The sequence below is a fragment of the Scyliorhinus canicula genome, chromosome 17 (assembly GCF_902713615.1).
Source record: "Scyliorhinus canicula chromosome 17, sScyCan1.1, whole genome shotgun sequence".
Lineage (NCBI taxonomy): Eukaryota > Metazoa > Chordata > Chondrichthyes > Carcharhiniformes > Scyliorhinidae > Scyliorhinus > Scyliorhinus canicula.
The window spans coordinates 39,965,256-39,983,949 of NC_052162.1; the positions used below are offsets into that span (position 1 = coordinate 39,965,256).

General features: G+C 48.6%; 1 protein-coding gene across 2 annotated transcripts in view; it reads left to right on the forward strand.

The window, feature by feature from the left end:
• The window catches only part of gab3 (GRB2 associated binding protein 3), a 195,089-nt gene that overhangs the window by 136,962 nt on the left and 39,433 nt on the right, over nt 1–18,694 (forward strand). For both annotated transcript variants that reach the window (XR_005457637.1, XM_038774678.1), the window contains exons 6-8: nt 4,460–4,709; nt 15,327–15,417; nt 17,049–17,154. Coding sequence is in view for 1 of the 2 variants with exons in the window: in XM_038774678.1 (XP_038630606.1) it covers nt 4,460–4,709; nt 15,327–15,417; nt 17,049–17,154 (447 nt within the window). In the remaining variant the exon portion in view is untranslated. The remainder of the gene's footprint in view (nt 1–4,459; nt 4,710–15,326; nt 15,418–17,048; nt 17,155–18,694) is intronic.

The following is an 18,694-nucleotide window of genomic DNA, read 5'->3' on the forward strand; positions in this document are numbered from 1 at the left end:
ACTCGCCGATCCCCTCGCTCGCCGAGCCCCTCGCTCGCCGAGCCCCTCGCTCGCCGAGCCCCTCGCTCGCCGATCCCCTCGCTCGCCGAGCCCCTCACTCGCCGATCCCCTCGCTCGCCGATCCCCTCGCTCGCCGATCCCCTCGCTCGCCGAGCCCCTCGCTCGCCGAGCCCCTCGCTCGCCGAGCCTCTCGCTCGCCGAGCCCCTCGCTCGCCGAGCCCCTCGCTCGCCGAGCCCCTCGCTCGCCGATCCCCTCGCTCGCCGATCCCCTCGCTCGCCGAGCCCCTCGCTCGCCGAGCCTCTCGCTCGCCGAGCCCCTCGCTCGCCGAGCCCCTCGCTCGCCGAGCCCCTCGCTCGCCGAGCCCCTCGCTCGCCGATCCCCTCGCTCGCCGATCCCCTCGCTCGCCGATCCCCTCGCTCGCCGATCCCCTCGCTCGCCGAGCCCCTCGCTCGCCGAGCCTCTCGCTCGCCGAGCCCCTCGCTCGCCGAGCCCCTCGCTCGCCGATCCCCTCGCTCGCCGAACCCCTCGCTCGCCGATCCCCTCGCTCGCCGATCCTCTCACTCGCCGATCCTCTCGCTCGCTGATCCGCTGATCCTCTCGCTCCCTGATCCGCTGATCCTCTCGCTCGCTGATCCGCTGATCCTCTCGCTCCCTGATCCGCTGATCCTCTCGCTCGCCGATCCTCTCGCTCGCCGATCCTCTCGCTCGCTGATCCGCTGATCCTCTCGCTCCCTGATCCGCTGATCCTCTCGCTCGCTGATCCGCTGATCCTCTCGCTCCCTGATCCGCTGATCCTCTCGCTCGCGGATCCTCTCGCTCGCTGATCCTCTCGCTCGCTGATCCTCTCGCTCGCTGATCCTCTCGCTCGCTGATCCGCTGATCCTCTCGCTCCCTGATCCGCTGATCCTCTCGCTCGCTGATCCTCTCGCTCGCTGATCCTCTCGCTCGCTGATCCCCTCGCTCGCGGATCCTCTCGCTCGCTGATCTGCTGATCCTCTCGCTCGCTGATCCGCTGATCCTCTCGCTCGCTGATCCCCTCGCTCGCGGATCCTCTCGCTCGCTGATCCGCTGATCCTCTCGCTCACTGATCCGCTGATCCTCTCGCTCGCTGATCCTCTCGCTCGCTGATCCTCTCGCTCGCTGATCCGCTGATCCTCTCGCTCGCTGATCCCCTCATTCGCTAATCCTCTCGCTCGCTGATCCGCTGATCCTCTCGCTCGCTGATCCGCTGATCTTCTCGCTCGCTGATCCGCTGATCCTCTCGCTCACTGATCCGCTGATCCTCTCGCTCACTGATCCCGTAACTGGCTGATCCTATCGCTCGCTGATCCTCTTGCTCGTTGATCTCTCGTTCGCTGATCACCTCGTTCGCTGATCCTCTCGTTCGCTGATCCTGTTGCTCGCTGAGCTTCTCGCTCGCTGAGCTTCTCGCTCGCTGATCCTCTCGCTCGCTGATCCTTTCGCTCGCTGATCCACTGATCCTCTCGCTCACTGATCCGCTGATCCTCTCGCTCGCTGATCCTTTCGCTCGCTGATCCACTGATCCTCTCGCTCACTGATCCGCTGATCCTCTCGCTCGCTGATCTCCTTGCTCGCTGATCCCCTCGCTCGCTTAACCCCTCGCTCGCTGATCCCTTCGCTCGTTGATAATCTCGCTCGCTGATCCCCTCGCTCGCTTAACCCCTCGCTCGCTGATCCCTTCGCTCGTTGATAATCTCGCTCGCTGATCCCCTCGCTCGCTTAACCCCTCACTCGCTGATCCCCTCGTTCGCTGATCCTCTCGCTCGCTGATAGTGACCCAAGCTAGGAATTGCACCCGGTCCTTGGTGCAATGAAGCAAGAGTGCTAACCACTACGACCGTGCCGCACGAATGCACATGTAATTACCAATAGCAGAAATTTCCATTGATATAGTGCTAAGGTACTTCACTGGAGAGCTATCATCAGACAGAAACTTGATACGCAGCCACATAAAGGGCAGGATTTAATAGGTGTTTTTGTGGACCCTTCCACTGGCTGGGTGGCAATCCCCACTGTATCCATTTTGGGAGTCCCATTAGGCACAAGTCCCAATCAGGTTCCCTGCTGGCTACCGACGGGATTCCAGCTTGAACAGTGGCTATTTCCCACCACACTTTCTGGTGCAAAGCAAATGTCTGACGTCCAAGAGCTGTTGACCAATCAGAGGCGAGCAGGGTGCAGGAGGTCCAAGGGTGAAGATTGTTGTTGGAGCCGCTGGATGACATTGAGTGGAACCGGATTGCTCGAGCCAGTCAGGGGGCCCTCGTGAGGGGAAAAGGGCAGCTGTTGTTAGGGAAGGAGGTGGCCACCTATGGATGGCATCCTGCGAATCTCCATTAGACATAGAATGTAGGCGTACCCACAAGGGTTTACCTGGGAGTGTGTTCACATGGCATGGTCTCTGCCTGATAGAATACCAGTGGTGATGGGATGAAATCCTTAAGCAGGTCTTAAGTGGCCAATTATAACCTTCAATTGACCACCAGCTGAAAGGCCATATTCGACCATTCACTCACAGTACTTATTTGGGTAGCTTCCTGAAGACGACAGGGTCTCCATCCCGCACCTTTCCACCCCATTATATAGGCCCACTCACTCCCAGCCTGCCTCTGGCAGGGTACACAATTCACCCAAAGAGATATTGGACAGGTGACAATAAACTTGGGCTTAAGGGTCATACTAAAGGAGGAGATCTTTGAGCTCGGTAAAACAAAAGTGGCACAAACTGTTGGAAGTGGAAGTATATAAATGTGAGTTAATGGAGCATGCACATACCTGCATCATCTGCCTAATGTGTGTCTAGACACAAGACAATGTCTAAGAATGAGAATAAGGAGCTGTGCTTCCATTTTCGTTAGCAATTTGTGGCAATTTGTAACTCACTGGTTATCTTTTACTCGTCAGATGTCGCTGATGACTTACACACTAATAACACATGTGCATTAAACATGTATTTTGCCATTGGCCTAGGATAGATGCGGGGAGTTGTTTCCACTAGCGGGTGAAAGCAGAACGAGGGGGCAGAGCCTCAAAATAAGGAGAAGTAGATTTAGGACTGAGTTTAGGAGGAACTTCTTCACCCAAAGGGTTGTGAATCTATGGAATTCCCTGCCCAGTGAAGCAGTTGAGGCTCCTTCATTAAATGTTTTCAAGATTGGCAGCACAGTGGCACAATGGGTTAGTCCTGCTGCCTCATGGCACCAAGGTCCCAGGTTCAATCCCGGCTCTGGGCCACTGTCCGTGTGGAGTTTGCACATTCTCCCCATGTTTGCGTGGGTTTTGCCCCACAACCCAAAGATGTGCAGGCTGGGTGGATTTCGACACGCTAAATTGCCCCTTACTCTAAATTTATAATGAAAAATGTTTTCAAGATAAAGATGGATCGTTTTTTGAAGAATAAAGAAATAAAGGGTTATGGCGTTCGGACGGGAAAGTGGAGCTGAGTCCACAAAAGATCAGCCATGATCTCATTGAATGGCGGAGCAGGCTCAAAGGGCCAGATAGCCTATACTTACTCCTAGCTCTTGGGCGGGATTATCCAACCCCCCCGCCGGGCCGGAGAATCGCCGGGGGGGTGGGGGGCCGGCGTGAATCCCGGCTCCGCCGGCTGCTGAGTTCTCCGGCGACGGGGTTTTGGTGGGGGTAGGATTGGCGGCTGCTGGCAGCGGCCCCCCCTCCCCCCTGGCGATTCTCTGGCCTGCGATGAGCCGAGCGGCCGCCCGTTTTGGGCTTGTCCCGCCAGCGTAAATTAGACCAGGTACTTACTGGTGGGGCCTGGCTCTGTGGGGGGGGGGGTGTGTGTGTGTGTGTGTGTGTGTGTGTGTGTGTGGGGGGGGGGATCTGGTCCTGGGGTTGCCCTCACGGTGGCCTGGCCCGCGATTGGGGCCCACTGATCCATGGGCGGGCCTGTGCCGTGAGGGCACTCTTTCCATCTGCACCGGCTGCTGTGAACCTCCGCCATGGCCGGTGTGGAGACAAACACCCCTGCGCATGCGCTGGGATGACGCCAGCACATGCTGGCGCTCCCCCACATGCACCAACTTGCGCAGGCCGGCGGAGGCCCTTTAGCACCGGTTGGCGTGGTGCCAAGCCCTTTGACGGCAGCTGCCGCCGGCCTAGCCCCTGAAGGTGTGGGAGATTCCGCACCTCCCGGGTGACCCGACGCCGGAGTAGTTCACACCACTCCTCGGCCCTGGGACCTCCCGCCCCGCCGGGTAGGGGAGAATCCAGCCCTTTATGTTCGTATGTTCTTATTGGTTGCAATACTTTTGTTTATTCAAATCAAAGAACTTAAGCAACAGGTGGGGACCATTCAACCCACTGTGAGTGCAATTGTTAGCTCCAGTACTGTAATTTTAAATGTAGTGCATCACATAAGGTGCTCTGGTATGTTTCACCATGGCATTTTGTAAACCGAACTATTTCTCTTTATTAAAGCTGAAACTCCCTGACCAGCAGTGTAGTACCATGGACAGCACTGATGACAGCTATGTTCCTATGAATCCAGGATCCTCTCCAGTAATTCCTGCAGCTGATTGCACATCAGATGGTTACATTCCCATGAGTCCAGCCTGTACAAACCTGGTCTTGCCAACAGTCACCACGGACAATCTGCCATTACCTACTCTTGCTACAGACGTTGAACCTCCTCCGGTTAACAGGAATCTCAAGCCTCGAGTCAGAAAGAGTAAGGGTGATTTCTAATGTGCATAGTTTATACATACATATCTGTGTATATATATGGGATATAGTATATATGGTGTAAGGTTCTGATTGTTCGGAAGTGTAAGGAAAATATAAACATGAACCTGAAGAGAACATTTAACTTTTATACAGTAGCATATGCTACAAAATTAGGCAGAATGTACCTGTTCTGGCTGTTTCCGAAGGTCCCAAACTTTACATCTCAATTTAATTTTTTAATAACATGTTTATGGAATATGGCATTTTGAGATCTTTAATTAATCCTATATTTTTTATATGCCAGAGCAGGTGAAGTTAACTTTATTGGAAGGTAGTTCTACCATGGAAGAAGGTTTAGAATCGATGATTCATAGAACTATAGAATCATAAAATTTACAGTGCATAAGGAGGCCATTTGGCCCATTGAGTCTATACCGGCCCTTGGAAAGAGCACCCCACTTAAGCCCACATCTCCAACACATCCCCGTAAACCAGTAACCCCACCTAACCTTTTTTTTGGACACTAAGGGCAATTTAGCATGGCCAATCCACCTAACCTGCACATCTTTGGACTGTGGGAGGAAACCGGAGCACCCGGAGGAAACCCACGAGGGCCCCCTGACTGGCTCTAGCAATCCGGTTGCACTCTCAGTCATCCAGAGGCTCCAACAACAACCTTCACCCCTGGACTGCCTGTACCCTGCTCGCCTCTGATTGGTCAACAGCTCTTGGACATCAGGCATTTGCTTTGCACCAGAAAGTGTGGTGGGAAATAGCCACTGTTCAAGCTGGAATCTTGTCGGTAGCCAGCAGGGAACCTGATTGGGACTTGTGCCTAATGGGACTCTCAGAAATGGCTATAGTGGGGATTGCCACCCAGCCAGTGGAAGGGCCCATGGCCACAACTATTAAATCCTGCCCTTTATGCGGCTGCGTATCAAGTTCTGTCTGATGATAGCTCTCCAGTGAGAGAACGTGGGGAGCACATGCAGGCTCCGCGCAGACAGTGACCCAAGCCGGGACCCTGGAACTGTAAAGCAACTATGCTAACAGCTGTCCTACTGTGCTGCCATGGTTATGTAAATGTTCAAGTAATTCTGGGACCATATATATTCATACAATTCACTTGCCAATGTTGTATTATTCATTGGGAGCACTTGGAGGGATGGACTATAATTAGCCCCACAGATGCAAACCTTATACTGAGGTTGTAATGCCCTTGCCTCTGTCTTGGTATCTTAGTTCATTAGCTCTAGTCACGTCTACTGCCACATTAAATGTTTGAACATTTGGAATAGGAAGAAAATGCAAGGTGAGGGCAATGAAATAGAATTTATGGATGTAATGCTGGGCAAGACAGTGTGACTAATGGGAAAACTGAGAATGTTAGCAATTAACTAAACAAATGGTGCAGGAGAAATAAAGCAAAGTTCATCAGTAATTGGGATAATTTCTCAAATAAAGAGAGCTGGTACAGGAAAGCTGGGCTGAAACTGTTCCCCTGACAGTCTCTCTTCAGTTTCTCAAATGGTAAGTCTATCCCACCTTTGGAAACCCCACATTTTATTTCCAATGTGTGAGATCTTCTGTTATGTGGTGGAGATAAAAATAGAACAGGACAAAAGCATGATGGAAAAAATGATTGGATTTTTGAAACAAAACCTGAAAATGTTCAATATGAACAGCAGGCAAATTTAAAAAATGAAAGGACTGTGTTATATTGTGAGTGTAGAACTGTTGCACGGAACATATTTAATTCATGGCACTATTTGTTGTTCAATGACTTAACTGATATGATATGTTCGCATGTGGAACTTGAAAGATTTCATGGTGTTGGGGGGGGGTGGCTGCTGGGCAGTAATGTGGCAGGAACTATGGGTTATGGCGAGCAGGTGGGTAAGTGGAACTGAATCCACAATAAGATCAGCCAGGATCTTATTGAATGGCAGAGCAGGTTCAAGGGGCCAAATGGCCTCCCCCTGCTCCTAATTCTTATGTTCTTATGAACTATATTGATTTCCCACCTATGTCACCTGTCATGGTGGGCCATCATTCCCATCAGAGGCTAGCATTAAACCATTTCCTGTTAATCAGATGCAGATAAAGGCCTAACCGCGGAACCCCCCCCCCAGTCAGATTTACAACATTAGCAGCGAGATATGATTCTGGTCCTGAGCACGAGTGCACGTCAGACTTAGCTGCAAGGAGGCCTGGGGCAGCCCATAGAGATTGGAAGGGAAGATGGAGGTCTCTGGCGATCAGATGCTGGAACACCATGTACTGTGTTGGATAGGTGGAGCTTCTACATAGTGGATCGTCTCACTTCAGGATTTTCCAGGAGTTGGATCTTCAAGTGGATATCCAAGCTGCTTTTAAATATGGTGCCCAGCTATGACGGGGGGCATGTGCTATTCAGTCCGCCGGTCCTGTCATGCAAACCATCGGGGAAACCCCCAATTGCATAATTTATTAGGCCAGTATCAACCGATGTGGCACAAATTCCCACTCTGCATTCCCACCGCCAACACAGGATTCAGAGCAGGACTAACTGTCGATGATAATCTATCTCAATCTCAATCCTACCACAAGGTACTTCTAGAAATCATATTGGAGCATACAATAGTGGAAGTATCACAAGCAGGATTGCACCCATTATAATATCCCCGACTGCTGCTAATTCACAACCTGAGGTTCATTTACCCCTAATGAGCTCAGTCTAACATTTCAATTTCCCAAACCAGATAACTTTGCGATTTGTGTGATTTAATAATACGTTTGAATTAACTAAATTAGACACATGTTCTGCCTTCTGCCGACTAGGCACAGGTGATAACTACCCCAAACACAGTTTATCTGATGATTTTGTTCAGAAATAAAACTATTCTTATCTGTCTGGCTAGAAGCCAGAGTCTGGACCGTCCACTTGAATATTACTGCTAGAGATACCATGTGGCAGGGTACTGGGAGTCTTGAATTCATTGCCTGAGTTGGTGGTGGAGGCAGAGACCCTACATTCTTTTAAAAGGTACCTAGATCTGCACCTTTAGTGTTCTAAGCTACAGGTCTATTGACCGGGTGCAGGAAGGTGGGATTAGAAAAGGAACCTGAATGTCTTCAGGCTGGCATGGACAAGATGGGCTGATTGGCCTCCTTCTGTGCTTTACCATTTTTATGATTTTATGAAAGGTACAAATAAAGTAGACGTGGAGTGGATGCTTCCTCTTGTGGGGCAATCTAGAACGAGAGGTCATAGTCACAGGATAAGGGGTAGCAAATTTAAAATAGAGATGAGGAGAAACTACTTCTCCCTATAGGTCATGAATCTGTCAAATTTTCTACCCCACAGTGTGGTGAATGCTGGGACAGTGAGCATATTTGAGGAGGAGTTAGACTGATTTTTAATAGGTAATGGATTGAAGGGTTACAAGGTACAGGGAGGACGGGGGAGTTGAGACAATGGTGAGATCAGCCATGATCACATTGAACGGTGGAGCAGGCTCGAAACGCTAAATTGCCTATGCATGCTCCTAGTTCTTATGTTCTAAGAAAGAACTATTCTGTCTAATTCCAACTTCCAGCTTGTGGTCTGTAGCCCTATAGGTAACAGCACCTCGAGCATAAATCTAGTGTTCTTGAATAATAAGTGGATCAAAGGTTATGAAGAGAGGGCAGGAAAATGGGGATGAGGAACATGTCATTTTAATCGAATGAAGGGACAGACTCGATGGGCCAAATGGCCTAATTTTGTTCCTTCATCTTATGGTCTTCTAGAAATCTAAATATATTGCATCCACTGGTACCCCTTTATATGCAGCACATGTGACTCTTTCAAAGAACTTCAATAAATTGGTTAAACATGATTTCCCTATCACAAAATAATGGTGACTCTGCCTGATTGCCGTAAATTTTTCTGCGTCCCCTTTTATAACATCTTAAATAATAACTTTTAACATTTTTCCTATGAGAAATGTTAAGCTACCTGGCGTGTAGTTTCCTGCTTTCTGTCTCCCCTTTTGAATAAAAGATTTACACTTGCCATTTTCCAATCTAATGGAACTTTCCCTGAATTGAGGTAATTTGGGAAAATTTAAACCAATGAATCGACTATCTCCTAAGTCATTTCTTTCAAGACACAAAGATGAAGTTCAATCGGACCCAGGATTTTTCAGCACGCAGCCCCAACAGTTTGCTCAACGCCACTTCCCTGGTTTTTGTAATTCTGCTGAGTTCCTTCCTCCCTTCCATTTCCTGATTTACAGCGATTTCTGGGATGATACTTTTGCCTTCCATAGTGAAGACTGATGAAAATCACTGTTTGAATCATCTGGCACCTCTCTACCTTCCATTATCAATTCCCCAGGTGCACTTTCCATAGGACCAGTTCTCACTTTGTCAACTTTTATTATTTAAATATCTCTTAATATCCATCTTTAAATTTCTCGCTACCTTTTTCCCTCCTTATTAATCTATTTGTCATTCTTCGCTGTTCTTTATATTCTGTCCCATCTTCTGCCTATCACCTGTCTTTGTGAAATGATATGCTTTTTCTTTAAGTTTGATACTATCTTTAACTTTTTAGTCAACCATGGATGGTGGGTCCTCCACTTGGAATTTTTCTTTCTCTTTGGAATGTCTCTATTCTGTGTTTTCCGAAATATCCCCTTAAATGTCTGCCACTGCATTGCTATTGATCTACTGCTTAACCTCATTTCCCAATTCACTTTAACTCACTTTGCTTTTACTCCCACATAAATGCCCTTATTTCAATTTAAAATACTAGTCTTCCACCCACTCTTCTCTCCCTCAAAATAAATGTAAAACTCAATTATATTGTGGTCGCTGCTACCCAGGGGTGCCTTCGCTATGAGATCATTAATTAATCCTACTTTGTTGCACAAAACTAGCTCTAGTATAGCCTGGCTCCAGAATCCGCTGTATTCAGAAACTATCCTGAAATTATTCTATTAACTCCTCATCTATGCCAGCTTTGCCCATCTGATTTTTCAAGTCTATATGTAGATAATAATCTTTATTATTGTCACAAGTAGGCTTACATTAACACTGCAATGTAGTTACTGTGAACAGCCCCTAGTCACTATCATGATATGTATATTGACTGGGATATAAAGGGTGTGATAATTCATACCACGAGAGGGAACCACATAACAGGCATATATATCATGGACTTGGGGATTCTGGGAGTTGAGAGTTAGGAGAGAGCTGGAAGAGGGTCAGGCATAGAGAGCAGTTGTATACTTGAAAGTTCTGTAAGTTAGAGATAGCATAGTTTTATATAATATCCTTCTACTTTAAGAATGCAAACGAATCTTAGTAGTGTAATACATTTATAGTTTTGTTTGTTAGCAAAGCTTTGTGTTCTTTATTCAACGCACCCGAGCCATCCAGGTAAAGCAGAATAGAGAATACAACAGTCGCCACACTCAGGCGCCTGTTTGGGTACACGGAGTCAGAATTCAGAATGTCCAATTCACCTAACAGTACGTTAGGGACTTGTGAGAGGAAGCCGGAGGGTCTGGGTGAAACCCTCGCAGACACGGGGAGAAAGTGCAGACTCCACGTAGACAGTGACCCAAGCCAGGAATCGAACCTGGAACCCTGGCACTGCGAAGCAAGTGTTAACCAGTGTGCTATTGTGCCGCTCTATTAAGATTCCCCCACGCTTATTGTCGTTCAATTACGATAGGTTCCAATGATCTCTTCCTTTATGCTCCACCATACTGCGTAGTTACTGTTCGGGGGCACATGACTCCCACAGGTGACTTCTTGCCTCTGCCATTATCCATCTCTACCCAAACTGTTTCTACACCCTGGTTTCCTGAATTTAGGTCATCGCTCTCTATTGTGCTATTACCAGAGTTAACCTTTTCCTAACTTCCTGTCCTTCCTAAATGTCATGTATTCTTCAATATTCAAGTGTCTTCTTGTAGCAATGTCTCTGCAATGGCGATCCGATCTTGCTTCTCAATTTCTATTTGTGTTATCAGTTCATGAATTCCCACCTCACACCTCTGTTTCTCTACATCCATTTCCTCTTTAAGACGTTCCTTAAAACCTATGGGTGGGATCAACTGGTCACAATGCACCCAAAAAGCAGCACGCGCAACTTGTCTGTAGATGCTAGGAGATCAGGGATCTACCTGACTTGCTACGACTCGCGACATCTAACACAATCTCGCGAGATGTTGCGATGTGAATCCTGCACATTGTAGGTGGGATCACTTTCTGGCAAATATGCATATTAGAGTGAGACAGCTAGTCTCACTCTGATATGCTTTCCCGAGATCTACCCAAGACGATCTAACTCCCTCGCCTTGGACACCTCTGGGAAGCGCCGTTCAATGCTGGTCTCCACAAGGGGGACCAGATGGAACGGCAGTCGTGAGGGTCTCCCAGGAGACCCTCTGGGTGGGATGGTGCCTTGGAACTGCCAGCCTGGCACCCTGGTAGTGCCACCTGGGTGGCAGCCTGGCATGGCCAAGGTGCCCATGTGGCACTGTCAGCAGGCAGGGGCAGTACTAATGGGCCAGACTGGCATTGCCCCTGCCTGCTGACCCCCTTGAGGTGGGGCTGGGTTGGGTTGGGTCATGTTGGGGGCTCAAGAGATGGTGTCCCAGCGAGCGGAGCTCCTCAGTGCAGAAAATGGGACTAGCTGCGGCCTAGTGGGGGAGTTCCCCGCTGAGGCCCCCAATCTACTCAGATGGGCATTAGATAGCGGGGTGTTCCTCGGCGTTCTGGTTAATCTTACACGTTATCCGATTCCAAACCATTCAGGTATATTGCGTCCTACATTTTTGACCAGGACTTTGGTTATCTGACCTAATATCTCTTTATGTGGCTTGGTGCCATACTTCACCTTAATCCTGTGATGTTTTATTATGTTAAAGGCGCTATCTAATTATAAATTGGCGTAGGTGGAGAAGAGGTGGAGATTGGCAGCTTTGGAGGCCTTCTGTGGTCGCGAGTAGCTGATGGTCTGTGCTGTGTTAAATTTTAAAATAATTATTTTGAGAAGCAGTGCCTTAGCTAATACAATTGATGATACTGTTGGCCTTTTGGTTATTTACATTGTAAGGGGTTTGTGGGCTACCAATAGAAATTCTGAATACCAAATGTCTCATGTATCAGAATAGTGCTGGAGAAGGTAGTGGAAAATACATCATATGATATATTTGTCATGATTATTTTATGATGCAAATATGATACGAGGATGCCTGGGGGCTGGGGGGGGGGGGGGGGGGGGTCCGGAGTGTGAGGGGGCCCTGTGCTGAACTCTGTGTTTAAATTAGTGACGCTGGGGAAGGAAATTATTTTCGAATAACTGAACAGGCCCCTTGTGGCCCACCATTGGCTACATCCCACTGTCCCATTCTCTGTGCCGCCCCCACCTCCCCCAACATCGGGAAACCCGTGGAGGGGCATCGCCATCGGCGGGGTCCAGAAGATCCTGCCGCCAAGAATGGCCATTTCCAGCTTTGTTGGATGGTGCAATTTTCCAGAGTTTGACCTTCTAGACTATTACCAAGGATAAGGAGAACCCATGTAATGGAGCTCCTGAGAAGGCCCTCTGGCAGTGCCCTGTAGTAGTACTGGGGGCACTACCAGAGTGCCGGGGAACAATGCTCGGTCATGTTCCTCACCACCTCGGGGCTAGACATACTTGTACACCCCCAGCATGGTCATCTCGACTGGTTTTCATTTTTGAAAACCAGTAGTGATTTGCGTCACCATGACATCATGCTGGCTAGGCTAGGTAGATAAGACCATAAGAACTAGGTGCAGGATTAGGCCATCTGGCTCCTCGGGCCTGCTCCGCCATTCAATGAGATCATGGCTGATCTTTTGTGGAGTCCGCTCCACTTTCCGGCCCGAACAACATAACCCTTAATCCCTTTATTCTTCAAAAAACTATCTGTCTTTATCTTAAAAATTTAATGAAGGAGCCTCAACTGCTTCACTGGGCAAGGAAGATAGGATAAGGGCAGAAGTAGCGGCGTCAAGTCTGCTTATATGATGTTAATTTATAATAATCAGACTTGCACCCTTCCTGGGCATGAACCTGATTACATCACCGATGAGGGGTAGGCAAGCTCTCATTCTGAGATCTCACCGGCACAAATTCTGTATTTGGCTTCTCATGAGATTTAAACCATGGCATATGGGCAAAATTCTCCCACTTTGAGACATAGAGCGATGGTGTTGGGCTACAGCGTAACCTTTCCCGCTGGTGAAAATGGCAGGATTCCGCCACTTGCAACCTCATGAATTATGTACAGGCGTGATCCCCTCCGACACTCCTGGTGGGCCAGTAACTGATTAGTGAACCCGCCCTCTACTTTTACTTACCAGTCCAGCCATTAACCCATTGCAGAATTGCAAGGGATTTTCTGCTGGCAGGTTTCTGACCTTTGGCTCCTGCCAGATTCTCTGCTGCCGCCTACCACCAAACTTGTCGCAGGAGGGATGGGAGAATTCCTTCCGATGATGCTGAACCTCAAAGAATATCTGGTCGATACCCAAAATTTGTAACATCTATCAATTTATTGGCAGACATACAGATGTACATTGCTGAGCACTCCATTATAATATATTATTAAAAATACAACATGCTAAACAAATTCACTTTCTCATAAGAAATTGATGTAAGAAGTGTGGGTTACGTTCCTGACCTGTAAGTTTACACTAAAAGCCTTGAACCCCCTTGAACCTAACTGGCCCAAAAATCATCTTTCTACTTCATACTCGTACAAACTTGCTCCTACTTTTGCTATTCCCACTGGCTTCTACTCTTTCTACTTAAATCTCTCTCACTGCTTACTGCTCACCGCCTAGTCAATGTTTCCCCAGCTCGACCCTCCCACTCACCACTTCTCTCTCCTGACAGTCTTATTCACTTCCTGTCCCTTTTCCGTTTCATTCATTCCCTCACTCACAACTGAAGAGGAGGGGCAGTCTGGGAAATGGCAAGTAGTAACCAGGTGGTCGGGAAATGGGAACCGGCAAACAGGAAGGAGTGGGAGGGTGAGGGGATGAGTATGGGGGGGGGGGGGGGGGGGAGTGAGTGGAAGAATCAGGAGAGGTGCAACAAACAGGAGGCAGTGAGCAGGTGGCACAGGAGAGGGAAGTGGTGGCTTGTTTATAAAAAGACTGAGCATGTGCAGGTTTTGTGCGGCCCTTGGAGCATTCGCAATAACCACATTAAATTCAAAATGAAGATAGCGTTTCTAAAGGTCATTTACCTAATTTGCAAACTGTACTAAAATGAAAATTCACTGCCAGAATATGCTTTAAAATGGGAAACCATGGGCGGGATTCTCCGACCCCCCCGCCGTGTCGGAGAATCGCCCGGGGCCGGCATCAATCCCGCCCCCGCCGTGTCCCGAATTCTCCGCCAGCCAAGATTCGGCGGGGGCGGGAATCGCACCGGTCGGTGGGCCCCCCGCGGCGATTCTCCGGTTCGCGATGGGCCGAAGCCCCACCGCTGACAAGCCCTTCCCACCGGCGGGAATCAAAACACCTACCTGACCGGCTGGATTGGCGGCACGGGCGGGCACCGGGATCCTGGGGCGATCTTCACCATGGCGGAGGCGGAAGAGACCCCCTGCCCTGCGCATGCGCCGGGATGACGTCAGCAGCCGCTGATGCTCCGGCGCATGCGCGGACTTATGCCGGTCGGCGAAGTCCTTTCGGCCCCGGCTGGCGTGGCACCAAAGGCCGTTCACGCTAGCCAGCAGAGCGGGAGCCACTCCGGCGCAGGCCTAGCCCCTCAATGTGAGGGCTTGGCCCCGTCTCCGCACCTTTGGGGCGGCCCAACGCCGGAGTGGTTCACGCCACTCCAACACGCCGGGCAGGGGAGAAACCCGGCACAGATTTTTTTACGTCCACCATTATCACAAAGTGGCAGGGGTGATTGGTAAGCTGGAGTAATGCTGGGGAACCATCATAACTCCAGTGGCGAAAGTCGTGGTTGCTTACAATTTGCTGCCACCATATATGTCGAGGGTTTTGATGTATACCTCAAGGGATCTGTCTCTACCCTATCTTTGCTAGGCTTCTGGTTGAACACAACTACATGAAGTTTATTACTGGCAACAACTCGATACAGCTCTGCACAGGTCTCAATCTAGCCTGGGTCCTAACAGTCATGTAGGGTGATTATGTAACTATATGCCTCACTCAAAGGTATACATGATGTTTTACAGATGCAGAGTCACAGACAGTAGTGAACATCTGCAGTGGGGCTCACTCATTAGTAAATAGCTAAGTTGAAGGTTGTACTTCTTTTATCCTCCAGCTTTACGCAGGGTGATGTTATCGTGTCTATGCAGCTTCTCTGAATGTCATTGTCAGCATTGTCTGCATACAATATCGTAAGAGAGAATATAAGTTGTGTTTTCAGTAGGGGAAAGAATGATCAAGGTTGTTCATTTCAAGGCTGAAACTTGAATGTTTAAAATTTTAGAAATCGTGAAATCCATAAAATAGACTGCCGATGTATTGTAAAATCAAAGGAAACATGAGAAGACTACTCGAGTCAGAAAAAGTATTTTTTAAAACTATTTTAATGAATCTGTCTGCTCACCCATTATGGTTTTAATTGCAGTCAAACCGCCACCTTTAGATCTGACGAATCTCTCGACGATTAGGGGTCACTACAATCATTCTTGTGTCTGCAAGACGTGGAGTATGCCATTGTAAGTATATTCACTCGTGTGGACAGATATCTCTTTCCTTTCTTCCACTTCCTCCCTCCAGTCCTGAGGGTGCCGATTGTTGGAGTATGATTCCATACTCATTAACAACTCTCAGGTACATTGCCAAGTCCAGATAGTGAAGGCTGGATTTCCTGATTGGTGTTACCGTAACTGATTTTCTGCCAGCATTAAGACCCATGACATTCGAGCGTGTCAGCAGACTAACCAACCATAATGAGTATCACCACCAAGCCAGATTCTGTTCTCAGCTGATGTTCACTCACTGTCACTTACAGCAGTTGGCATTGGATGGAAATCAGGAGCAGAAGCCCTCGGTTTTTTTTTCCTTCCAGCCAATAAGCATTGTAAGTGCCTGAATTGCTGCCCTGTCTAAAACCCGTTCACACAACATCCAGGCCTATCCAGATGAGTCCCATAGGCTTTGTAGCCTATTGAGAAAATGGTGTCATAATTATGCAAATACAAGTTAATTGCCACTCATTTTGAATGAGGGGCAATTTTATAAAATAATACCAACTCCTCCCAATGAGGAAAAGCATCTACTCCCCATATAGAAATGGGTAAGTACGTCGGAGCAGAAGAAATAGAAGCAGGAGTAGGCTATTTGGCCCTTTGAGCCTCCTCTGTCATTCTATATGATCATGGCTGATCTTCTACCGCAATTCTGTCTTCCCAGACTATTCCATATCCCTTAATTCCTTTAGTATCCAAAACGTTGTCAATCTCTGCCTTGAATATACTCAGCAATTGTACATCCACGGTTCTCTGGGCTAGAGAATTGGAAGATGCATAACCCTTTGAATGAAGGGGTTTCTTCACTCCTCAGGCCCAAATGGGCGAACCCTTATTCTGAGACTGTGAAACCCTGGGCAGGAGAAATATCCTTCCAGCCTCTACCCTATCATGCCCATTCAGCATTTTATGGGCTGGGTTCGGGAGACTATGTCCCGCTGCCAGAGCTGAATCACTTCTGGTTTGGTCTGATGCTGGGAGCGGCGTCCAGAAGCGATTCACTCTCCCTCGCCATGTAAATTTATGCATGGTGGGGGATCACAAGGGATTCCGTCGCGATTTTGTGCAGGAGGTCCGATTGCGAAGTCCAGTGGCCGGCCTCCCACCCCCTGCAACGCACATCCTGCCTCCCACTGTTCCCCAGGTGCGGTGTCACCATGACCCTAAATTACTGCAATAAGACTTCTTTACTCTTTCTTTCATTCCATCGGAAACAAAAGCTAACATAGCATTTGCCTTCCTAATTACATGCTGAACACGCAAATTAATTTTCTGAGGTTCACGTATAAGGACACCCAGATTTCCCAGCTCCCCCGTGGCATGTTTTCCGTTGACGGAGGTGGCTCAAAATTGGCCGCTCAAAGGATCCTCTGGTCTTGCTGATGCCTATGGCTGTGTGGTTCACCTGACCCACCGCTGTAGAACCCACTGCATGGGGGGAGGGGTGTTGGGGGGGGGGGGGGTTGTCTTCGCCGGGACTGGAAGATCCCACTGGTGGGAAGGACCAGAAAATCTAACCCTCCATTTCTATGTATAACTTCAATTTTGTTTGTTGTGCTGAGATCCTTTAGCCATACGTTTCGTTTTCTTTTTTAAAGCAGGCGGAGTACAGCCAACTGCATCACACCAGAGAGTCAATGCAATTCTGCTCGAAGTTTTTACAGCACTCTCAATGGGGAGAATGACGAAAATTACACAGCAATGGTAAAACATTACATAGTTCAGTACTTGTAGAATAGTGGAATCTCATGGGGAAGATTACCTTTGGTAATACAGAGTAACATTGCTGGTTCCAAGTGGCTGGGGGAACAGGGAGGTGAGCGGATGGTGAAGATCAAGGGGAAATGGGAAGTGGAATTGGGAGGGGAGAACAATTGGGAGTATGAAGTGAGGCACTGCGAAGGGTAATCGGGACATCCGTGCAAGGATGAGCCTGATACAGTTTAAGGTGGTGCATATGACTCGGGCGACAATGAGTGGGTTCTTTAAGGGGGGAAGCAGATTAGTGTGAGAGGTGTGGGCCAGTGAATCACACGCACATGTTTTGGAGGTGCGAAAAATTGGGAAGATTCTGCGCGGGAGTGTTCACGGTCTTTTGCCAGGATAGTGGAGGAGGAGATGAACCCGGACCCTTTGGTTGTGATATTTGGGTTTTCAGAGAAGCCAGAGCACATGGCGAGGAGGAAGGCCGATGTCACGGCTTTTGCCTCTCTGATTGCAAAGCAGTGAATTTTGCTGGAGTGGCGGTCGGCATCGCCACCGGGGGTTGCGGCATGGTTGGGTGACCTGTACGACTCCCTGCAGTTGGAAAAGATAAAGTATGGGTTACGGGCTCAGCAGGGAGGGGTTTGAAAAAAGGTGGGGGGGGGGGGGCAGTGTTTGTGACCGTGTTTGAGGAGTTATTCGTCGCCGGGGGGGAATCTGTGCAGACATTATAGTTGATTGTTGGGAAGTATGTTTCCGGGGGTGTTTATTTGCTGTAACCTGCTTTGATACATGTTTGTAATAAAAATACATTTAAAAGATAACATTGATGGTCTCAGGGCAGTTAGAATTCTGGAAAGGGTTCTTAACCAGGCAATAATCCCCTCAGCTTATACGAGAGGCCTAACACCTGTTTTAGACATGGGCCATTCACTGGTGGCAAGATTCTCTGGTCCCGCCGGCAGTGCACTCATACCCATGAGTTTCTAGGCAGCGTGGGATTGCTTCAATGAGAATTCCCATTGAAGGCGGGAACAGAGAATCCCGCCACCAGCAAACAGTGCACCCCCTCCCGCCGCTGAAAAATTTGCAGTTGTGAGGCCAGAGAATCCCGCCCATTATCTCGGATGCCTGGAAATTGACAAAACCAAATTGTGATTCCGGAGTTTTTCATTCTTCCCTGCAGCATGAAATATTTTGCCCCAGAATTGACCTTGTCACACCCTTATTATGCCTGAAAACCCCCTTGCTAACCATTGGCATCGTAGAAAGTTGAGGTAATAAAAATATAGCAAAGGGAATTAAATGTAACGTGTAATGATGCAGAATCCAAGTGGCAAGTTCCAGGTATAAGAGCAGAAATCAATAATCAATAAGCAAAACCATTCACGATGTGTGAGTTTACATGCACCAGAGCTAAAGTCTAGGAAACAAGGGATAGGAAAGTCCAGGAATTTTTTTTTCAACCAAAGAGTAGAATCATAGAGTCCCGACAGTGCGAAGGTAGCCCTTCGACCCATTTGAATCTGTACCGACCCTT